Genomic DNA, 10601 nt, shown 5'->3' on the forward strand with positions numbered 1-10601 from the left:
TTTGATACATTCCTTACTGCATAGGCTTCTGCTGTCAGCAGACACAGAATATATTAACCATTTCAGTTTCAGGGAAGTGCATTAAGACTTTTTTAATACAAACCACTTTGCACTTCCTTGACCATAAACACTTATAGGTCTTGCCTATGTTCAGCAGATTTCTTCTTGAAGCAATTTATTACCCATTACCACAAATGTATCTCAGAAGGTTAATATTTAAGTTTCCCATCCACAACCTACCAAGTTACAGCCTTCTTTACCATGAAATTAGTTTTGTACAATAAAATCAAAGTAAATATAATGATATTTAAGATCTTACTTTGTGTGTTATATTTACACTGGTTAGTAGCATTTTTGGAGGTATTTCCTTAGAATTGTATTTTTTTAGACTGTACTGCTCAGTCCTGAAAGGCATTCCATAGTATCAGGAGAAAGATAGTAAGCTTCAAGTTGCAACTTCATTTTCCATCAGAATTCACAGAAAAAGTTTTTCTTATGCCCAAGCTTAGGCATGACTTGCTTTCTCAGTGGGAGGAAATTAAATGGTCAAAATATTGTAAACTTTTTTTCAACACTTGAATCTGTGAGGACTTTAGCTATGTCCTTAAATTAGTAAAAGAAACTAAGGGGGGAAAAATAGATGATGATGTTTTCTTGCTACAAAGGTCAATTCAGCATTTTCTGTAATTGGGAATCCTGGTAATGTACCATGTTCCTTTTCTCTGTGTGCTGTAGCTTGCTAATAAGAACTGTGTGATATGCTGAGAGTAGGGGAATGGTGAAAGGAGCTTTAGCATCCTTCATCATGCTACCCAGGACAGGACACTGTTTCCAGAATTTTGGCATTGGTAAGAGTCATTATACCAGAGCTTGATTATTCTGAAAATCAGGATCCTCTAAGGAATCAGATGGCTTTTAGGTGTGCATTTACACTGTGCTGCTATAAAATTGTAGTTGTTTCTTTACTGGCTTTGAACTGCTTTTTAGGTGCCTATGATTCTGGTTGGCAATAAGTGTGACTTGGAAGATGAAAGAGTTGTGGGAAAGGAGCAAGGTCAGAACCTAGCAAGGCAATGGAATAACTGTGCATTCTTAGAGTCTTCTGCAAAATCAAAGATAAATGTTAACGAGGTAAGGCATTTTACCTGGGGTGGGGAGAGGTGTCGGGGTAGAAGAATGGGACACTGTCCTGATAACTGTTTACTGTTTGTCAAGGAAAAACTAACGAAATCATGAAATAATATTCACTACAAATTGACAAAACTGTACCCTACTGTTACAAGATGTTTATGGGATATATTTAGCTTTGACATGGAATTTTTTCAAATTATATTGATTTTGGTGTAATTAGTGTAATTTTCAAATTATTTTTGTAATAATTTAGGATAAATTATTACAAAATGTTCCATTCCTTAATTGCTACAGTCTCTTATCAATTGAGATTGTACTGCTAGATTTCTTTTTTTAAAGACGTTTAAGAGAGTTAAGTCACTAAAACTACGTGATTTAAGTTACTTGGTGTTAATAGTATTTGAGATGGTAAATAGAAAAACCATTGAATGTTTTGTTAAAATTAGCTTCTCTCTAAAGTAAAAGGGATGCAAAAGCCTTTCTACTATGTATCTACTTGTTTATTTAACAGGAACTAGACAATTAATCAAATGCATGAATTTTGGGGATTTGCCATAATGCATGCCTTTTTATCCAGTGGGGGGTGCCAGCATGAGGAAAGGGATACAAAAAATTTAGAAAACTAATCTGTGTTAGTATTTACATTTCTGGAACAGCTTGAATTTTATGATAAATCCTACAGTTCGTTAGGTCATCTGGAAAACATTGTTGGCAGCATCAGTGAAGTTGAAAGGGCCTCTGTAACAGACTTGCAAGTAATCAAAACAGTATGGTGGTTTTAACACAGCTGATTTTTAAAATAAGTAATGTGTGTTTAATTAGGTGGGAATTTCTGGAAGCCACTGACTTTTTTAAAAATTTGAATTAATTACCATAGATGTCTAAAATTCATACACTCAATAAGCTAGAACTTCCAGCAAATCCTTGTTAGAACATTTGCTGCTTTGCAGCCATTGCTTAAGAAAGTGCCAGGATGGATTTAGCATGAGGGCTTCCTTAGTTTGTGAGATGTAGAAGTAATTGGAACAATGTCAATTATGAATGAAACAGATGCTGTTGAAACGTTGTATGTTGATTTGTTTTAAATTAGCCTTTCAAAAAAATTGTGTTCTTATTAGAATTCTAGGAGACTCCAAGTGTGAGAGTCCCATAAATGAGTTACTTTTCTAGGAAATTTTATGCTTCCGTTATGCTGTAGGTCTAGACAGGTGGAATTAGTTCTTTAGACTTCAGTATTTTTTAAGTTTCTGAAAAAGCATGATCTCCTTCAAATACAAGAGACTATTACTGAATATGTAGTGTATGTGAGTTACCATGAAAAATGTGTAGTTAAAACTTAGTACAATTTTCTTTAAAAGAATATCCTAAGAGTGATTTGAGTTAGAAGAAAGCTGTGACCTGTTTCTTGACCTTACTGCTAAACTGCAAAGTCATACTATACAGTAGTTGATCACCGTGGCATTTTTCATGTGAGTTCAGATGAGTTTGACCCAGAGATTAAATAGCTGTGGGTTATAGATGCCTTTTCAGTTTGCTTCATTGAAACTGTAGAACCCTTGGCAGACAATTATCTTAAGAAAAAAACCCCAACCAGTTAGTAACTAAGTATACAATTTATAGCTTTGTGGTAACTAAATGTTTTCAGGGGTCCTTGAGTATGTGAGTGCATTATGTGTGAAAATTCAAGGTTTAAAGTTTTAAGAGAAGCTTCCTAATATCCATAATCAACTGATTTCTGTCTTTTCAGATCTTTTATGACCTTGTGCGACAAATTAACAGAAAAACTCCAGTGCCTGGAAAAGCACGCAAAAAGTCATCATGTCAGCTACTTTAATGCATAGCTGTACTGTAGCTCTGAGCCAGGTAAACATTTTAAATTTTTTGTGCATTATGGCTATTCAAAACAAGCAAAGCAACAACTAAAAAACCTTAAACAGCCCTGGTAGCTGATGCAGAACAGGATTGAAAATTATTGATTTACATTATCATAGGAATGTTTAATGGTCTTCCTTTTGCCATTTCAAAGTCAGAACTACAAATATGTGCAAGACACACTGTTCACACTAGTCTGAGGGGGCTTTTTCTCAAGCTTTAAGGTTTTGGTAGAGCTCAAATTAACAGTGTTTCCTCTGACATTTCAAAGCTTTTGGAAACATGGTTTTCTCTTTTAAGCCTGATGAAATCTACTGCAAGAGCTCAGTTATCTGGAATGCACACACTACAATATTGTAGTTTGCATGCTGGTGTCTCTTTCTGCTTTGAACTCCTGCATATGCTTGTGTGATGTCATAGGAATTTAGCTTCCTTTCTTGAGACTGTGGATATTTTGGAGGCCAAATGGTAATTAGTATATTTGGATCAGAAAGGTTAAGTGATCATTGTAACACTCCAAATATTTTACCTGAAGCTATTGGTTACTAGACCAATTTCTTACTTGTTTCCAGTTGGCTAAATTTCTACATGACTTAATATGTGCACAAAGAATGGGGCTGAAGGATAAAGCAAGCTCCAGGCTGCTCTTTAAGCAAGCTTTTCCAGAAGTTAGTCAGGAGGCATGCATTTTTTTTTTCTGCAAAATTTTTGGGGGATTTCTGGGCAGATTATTTTCCTCTTTCTGTCTCCAAGACTTAGTATGAGCAGAGGTCTGTCTTGATTTACCTGACATCATCAAAGTTGGCTATTACCTCCCTTTCTTTCAGTGTCACTGAGCATAGAGTGGTGCAGTTACTTCAGTGCTGTGATCCATTATTTTGTCATCCAGGTGACCTATTGGATGTACTGAAGGATCCTAGTAGGACAGCTCACTGTCAGAAATCGTAGGCTTTTTATTCATAATCAGGTAGTGCCATATGTAACTCTTTTTTGGTATATTAAAACCTCCTCAGTTTGAACAACTTAGATCAGTTAAAAGTAAAACTAAGATGGTTCCAAAAGCATTAGCTGAGAGTGGCAGAAATGGTCGCTCCATTTCCTTAACAGGACTTATGATTCAAGAGCTTTGATCTTTCAATAGTGTTCGTTTTCAAAGCCATGGGAACTGTCATGCTGTAAGCAAAACTTGTCCCATCAAGCAAATATTACTTCCACAGTGCAGCCTGGATTCCTCTATGTATCCTAATCCAGTTAGGATAGTAATTGAGATAGTGTGTTATTTGTATGCGTACAGTAGGAAGTGTATGATTAGAGAAGTGTTAAAGTTGGTTTCTGTTTGTCAAGAACAGTGCTAGTTCCTGCTGTAGCTGTTTTAACTAAAGAACAAGGACAAATAGTTGTTACTAATGTTAATGCCTTGTTTTGTTGTTACAGGTCTGAAGAACTGTTGCCCAATTCAACAGTGCCAGCATTCCAACTTTATTAAACCTACCAACATCTTAAATGGACTTTCCTGTGGTGGTACCCTTTAAGAAATGGATGAAAGCTACATCAGTTTGCACATTCTATCACTTTCCAGTGTCATGAGAGATTTTTACTTCTAAATATTCTGTGTATGCAACTGGTAAAACCAGAGCCTACATCCAGTATTACTGATAAGAGACATTGTTCATCCACCAATGTTGTACATGTATGAAAACTGTGTACTGTATACTTCAACAATCCCCACTTTCTATTGGAGAGTACAATAATGTAAATCCTAAAAGCACCACTATTTTAGCATAATAAAAGAAAGTCCAAAGAGCTCCTATATAGACTACTCCAGATAACTTTGCTTCATCGGTATTTGTAGCTTATTGTAACTTTTTTAAAGAAATACAGGATCATCATCATCATCGTATTGTACAAAAGCGCTTTGATTAACACAACGGCTATATAGTTTTTTAATTTTAGGAAAAACCTGTGGAGACAGTGACCTAGTCTTTAAGAGTCCTTTCAGTATAACGTCTGACTAAAGACATGGCCTTTAATATCTGTTGGGAAGGAAATGTCCAGACTTTTCAACCTTTTATTGTATGTTTCCTTTTCCTTGTTTACATAGGGAACAATGTTTATAGTTGTGTGTACAGTGGGGGTCTACAACAAGAAGTGTATATTTTAAAACAATTTTTTAATGATTTAACAATTTTTTGTAAATCATTTTTGGGCTTCTGCAGCTGTAGATTCTCACTGTGAATTCCCTTGCTTGCTCATGCATAAGTGTATTTGCAATACCAAATATACAGGTTTAGTACTTTTGCCTGTTAGTGATTGTTTTACATGTGTAACGTTTTGGTTGAGATGTTAAATGGTGGAAGAGTACTGTGGATGTGAATGTGGGAAGTAATTTTAATCATGTGTAATTGGTCACAGGGCCTAAGTTGCAGTAATTAACTTTTGCTGATTTATTTAACAATGCCTTGTTGCTTTGTATGCATTAACGTTTGGGTGTAAAGATTGTGTGTATATCCAACAGGGAGCCACAGTATTTAAATTGACCAACCTAATGTTACAACTGCTTGGAGGTGGCCAAATGTAAACTAAAAGCCTTAATTAAAGTGGTGCAATTTTGTATGACTTAGCATCAGTAGTTCAATAAATTTGGATTGCCATGCAAGGGCTTGCATTACAGTTATACTACTTGAATGTTTTGTGTTTTAGTAGTGCTAGTAAATATTGATTTTTAAATCTCTTGCACAGTGCAGATTCATACGTCTTAGGATGAAGAGGAGCCCCTATGTCTTTGTTTTCTGACAAATACATGCCATAGATATTTCTTCTAATAGTATCCCATGTGTTACTGTAAATTAATTTCTGACTGAATGAAATTCCATTTATTTCTGGACTTGGAATATGCCAAGCTCTAACAAAAGGAAATGTCTAACACAAAAATACCTGTCTTCAAAGGTTACACCATCAGTGGCTGTTTTGGATACTTGAAAATATGTTGCCTGTTATTTTCCTCCTTTCCAGGGAGAATTAATTGTTTAAATTTTCTTAGTCCAGCAAAAAAAAAAATCATCTTGGGAGACAGAATGATTTTTCTGCATGATACCTGCATGAACAAAACCTTATTTGTTTGGTTTTAAGGAAATCTGCAGAAGAGTGTTCTTGCAGTACGGACTGTAGAATTTTGCCAACTTGAAATCCCTGATAATAGTGTTGGACTGAGGAGTGAAATGCATGGACTGTAGATGATTTCCTGATCTTGGCCGTGCAGCTGGAAATTAATGTATTAATGTCACACCCAAATCCTTGGTACCTCCTGTTTCTCTGGCACAGAATTATCAGAGAGCTTGTTCTAATTCATTCCTGCAAATTCAATCAGATTAGGTTAGCTAATACTGGTAAGCTTTGAGATAGTTTATGTTGCCCAAAGTGAATTAAGAAGCACAGCTGATCCTTCCTGCTGGTCGTTTCATCAGTCATCACTGTTTAATGTAGGCAATATACTTCTACTGTGCAGGGACAGATTTAAGATTGAAATTCTTTTTCATTTATCATTAGAAATCTTAAGATGTGATAATCCCCATCCTGCTTGGTCCCCAGAGTAAGGAGACTGGAGCACTAGATGCCCTAGTTCTTTTTTCACTAGGTGCTTACCTTCTTTGGTGAGCTGATCAGAATTTTTCTTCCCTTCATTTCCAACCCCTGCTTATTCAGGGCTTGTAACACTTTTATGTCCTGGCTGTCCTTTTATTGGGCCTTTTAATGTGTTTCTTTTCCAGGCAGCTGTACAGATAGCATTGGGTGGGAGTAAGAGAAAATTCTTTTGAGAACATCATAGAAGGGCCTTGGTCTGGTCTTGGTGTCCAGCCAAAGAATACTGTTGACAGGGAAGATCAGGCTTTGTCCTGAAAAGCTCTGTACTGAAGCATTCTTGGTGGTTCTGTTCTTCAGTATTAGAGGTATTCAGTTGGGTCAAACCCTTAAGGAAGTCAAATTTTCAGAATCTCTAGGCTTTAATATCTAAATGTTGTGCTGAAGAAGGGAAATATGTTTCCCCATCCCCTGTATTTAGAACTAATTTCAGATGTGTAAAGCCAGCACATTGTAACCCAGGTAACACCTAAACCCCAGTATTCTTGAAAATTTAGGCTAGCTTCAAGGGAGCAGTGTCCCAGTTGTTAAAGGCAAAATGCTTGACAAAATGTGCTAATGAAATTATGAAGTGTAAAGAAAAACACATTAGAATTCTCTTCATGTCTAAATAATTGTGGTATGAAATGCTGTTCCCACTGAGGAAGTGAGGACCCAGTTCCCCATGGGAATGGGAAGTATGTAAGCAGTTACCAATTGTAGAAAACAATCCTGTCTGCTGACATTTTTGCGCAAACTTTTACGTGTCTTCATGACAATTCCAGTACCAATGCTTAAGAAGTTCACACTTGAACTACTTGTACAGAAACTGAACACTTCTCCTAAAGCTTTGGATGAAAATATGCATAACACACATTTTGAGAACTAATGCAAGCATTTTTGCAAATTTGCTGTTAATACACGTGTAACTGCTTGTAAAGTTACCTTATGCTTACAGTGCACACTGCTTTATTTCCTCTCTAATCTGAAATTGATATATGCCAGTATTTAAAGTCTGAGCCTTCTATGGAAAAAGTAGTATTTATGTCCTGAAATACAAAAGTATTATTTAATGGAATTGCACTCTTCATATTAGGACTCTTTCCTTGCAATATAAATTTCTCTTATATCTTACCTTATCCTAGTGCCCTTTTCATTTTCAAATTATTCTGAAATGAAATGAATGTTAGTTGCCTAATTTAGAAGACGATTTGAGACATTGCAAGATGTTTTCAGATGTCCAAATGAATTGTGAGCTCAAGCTACTTCTGCTCTCCTGCATAAGAGACTTAAATTCTGGAAAAGTATTGTGGAATTAGATATTACAGTTCTTTCATAAGACGTACTGATTCTGTCATGCTAGAAATTAAAGGTGGCAGGAGTTTGAAATTGGGATTAAATGTTTTAAGTAAAATTGCCATTTTCTTACAGGTCAACAGTAAAGATGAGAAATTTTCTTCTTTTAAAATGGTGTCAACAAACTGGATGAATCAAAAATAATTGATTTTTTCCCCTAGTTTTCTCATTTTTGCCAGTTTTGAAAAGAGCTTAGTTGGAAAGTTTGTCCACAATACTGCACTAGTTCTAGACTTCAGTTTAGATATATCAGCAGTAGAAAGTTTTATACTAGATGTGAATGGTCAAAAATAGTCTATGTACACCTATGTAGCACTTTTTAAATTGTAATCTGATGATGTGGCCAAGTGTAGACAAAAAGCTTTTTGTTCAGTTTTATACTGCTGTCCCAACAGCATTAGGCTATATTTCAATTTATTGCTTTTATTTTGCCTACGTGTGGGGAGGAGAATAAAGACAAATAAAAAGTTGATTAGGTATATAACAAAATGCAGTTGTAAGTTGTTCTCTAAGGTAGCACTAGAGTACCAGAGTTATTAAATTAGGTTTATATTTCTGAATCTCAAGCATGTTATGCTTTTCTTTCAAAAGCTTATGCACAACTTGAAGATTTCTAAAACTTCATCTATATTTTCCATTTATATAGTAAACTCTGGAATGATGCTTATATTTGTGGAAAACTTTACTTTCTGAGTCTTGAACTAAAAGACAAGCAAAGTTGTTTTGTAGTCTTGATTTTGTTCACAATATTTCAATATCTGGGCTTCAAACAACGTATAAATGTGTATTTCGCTGTGGTTTCTGTCTTTGGGGGGTCGTTTGTTTGTTTGTTTTAAATAACCTCCAAAACCATTTATTTTCAGAAGTTTCAGTTATCAAGCAGAGAGTGACTTCCTGTTTTCAAAGAGTTGTTCTTTAGGGAGAGATTTGTGAATGGATAAAAGAATGTCTTTGCACTTCCACTGTACTCACTTCAGTCTTAAGAGATCCTAGTTCTGCCAAACAACGAGCGCTACAACTTCATTGTTTTAAGAAAGTTTACTACCACCAGGATTTTTTTTCTTTGAAGTTGTGACTGAGGTGAACTTCATTTGAGAATCATTGTCATTTCTAATTAATTCATGTAATGTCTCTTGTTTACTGTGAACTTGGAGGTGTGGGCCATTTCTGCAGTCCTGAATACTGAGTGAAATCCTAGTGGACATTACAGTTCCTTCTTTTGTCAGTATACTTTACCTTTTCATACCATGTGACATTTTAACCTTCCAAATCTAGTAGGGAGGGCTCCATAGCTTCACTCCCATACTAAGTACAAAAAAATCTATACATGTGAAATTCCAGCTCTTATCAACTGGGTTTACTGCTTGTAATGCACCCAAAAGCAACAAAGACCATTGGCAGTACTGTCATGATTTTCAGACACAAATAAAATGAGCTACAAATTTGTCTCTTTCTTTTTCCTGTTTAATTAAAAAATGGTTTTAGCTGAGTTGCCTCAATAGAGCATGAGAATCAATTTGTTTGGGTAAGAACCTGGGCAAACATTTTGAAGGTCAACATGTATTTAAATACTAAGCAATCACATGAACACATTACTTAAATTCTTGAGATTGGTTTTTTAAAAGTTTCTATGCACTTAAATAAAAAAATTAAAATTTACATACTTCCAGAAATGTGTTTCAGCGAAGAAAAGATGGGCTAAAACCTGACCTTTTTTGCTTCTGTAATGTAAAGGCAAGGTATAGTGAAGTTTCCAGTTTTCTTTGTACTGAGTGCAGTTGTGCTGCTGTCACACATTGCACTTGAACTTTGTTGAGCTCTTGCTTTTGGCAATTCTGAATTAACAATTTTGTAAATGCAGATGACATGTATGCAGCTTAGCAGGGCATTAAGAAAATTAATTTATGATCTGTCTTAAAACATGTTTCGTAAAGGGTAATTGGAGTTTTGAGTTAATTTACTTGTTTAAAGTTCAGGATATACTAGATCAAAATTAGCCTAGTGTACTACATCCTGTAGGCTCTGTTAACTTTGCAGAAGGTACAAGGAAGCAGAGGAACCTTAGGCATTGGCAATAAATATGCCAGGTTTTAGTGTTAGTTGTGCTGGCTGCTGGGTCATCTTTGGTTGTCCTGCCTCTAAGTAAGGAGCATTGCTACCTCCCTTGATATTATGATAACAACTGGAGTTAAGATTAGTGTATCTGATCCAGATATATGAAACTTTAGGACAGATTTAAGAATTTTAATTATAAATTTGAATTTACAGTCCTTTATATCACTGAATAAAAAAATGCATTCTCTTCTGCTTCTTGGAAGCATAAGGTGCTTTAATGAGATTTTCAGTTATTTTTTTCTTCATTTTTACCCCCTATTTCCATGTTGGTAGCTAAATATTAAATGGGATCCCAGTCAAAAAGTACTGAAACACACCTCTAGGTTTTTATCGAGTTCCCCCTGGAGCCTCTAAGGTGTTTCCCCAGTCTGCACTTAGGAGAGGCTAAGACAAGTTCTCTCGAAGGCCCCAGTCGTTCATATACTTTTACAGGTTTGTCGAGTTGGGGATTTTTTTCTTAAAGTATGCATCCTGCCCTCTTAATTTCAGACTTATTTCCTTTGCTTTGT

At 35.5% G+C, this 10601-nt stretch overlaps 1 protein-coding gene across 2 annotated transcripts in view; it reads left to right on the forward strand.

The window, feature by feature from the left end:
- RAP1B (RAP1B, member of RAS oncogene family) overlaps window positions 1-9423 on the forward strand; it is a 34762-nt gene extending 25339 nt beyond the window's left edge. For both annotated transcript variants that reach the window (XM_064701899.1, XM_064701900.1), the window contains 3 exons: window positions 988-1131; window positions 2879-2994; window positions 4438-9423. In XM_064701899.1, coding sequence (XP_064557969.1) covers window positions 988-1131; window positions 2879-2965 — 231 coding nt within the window. In that variant the 3' untranslated portion in view covers window positions 2966-2994; window positions 4438-9423. The remainder of the gene's footprint in view (window positions 1-987; window positions 1132-2878; window positions 2995-4437) is intronic.
- Window positions 9424-10601: the final 1178 nt, after the last annotated feature.

The sequence above is a fragment of the Zonotrichia leucophrys genome, chromosome 1A (assembly GCF_028769735.1).
Source record: "Zonotrichia leucophrys gambelii isolate GWCS_2022_RI chromosome 1A, RI_Zleu_2.0, whole genome shotgun sequence".
Taxonomy (NCBI): domain Eukaryota; kingdom Metazoa; phylum Chordata; class Aves; order Passeriformes; family Passerellidae; genus Zonotrichia; species Zonotrichia leucophrys.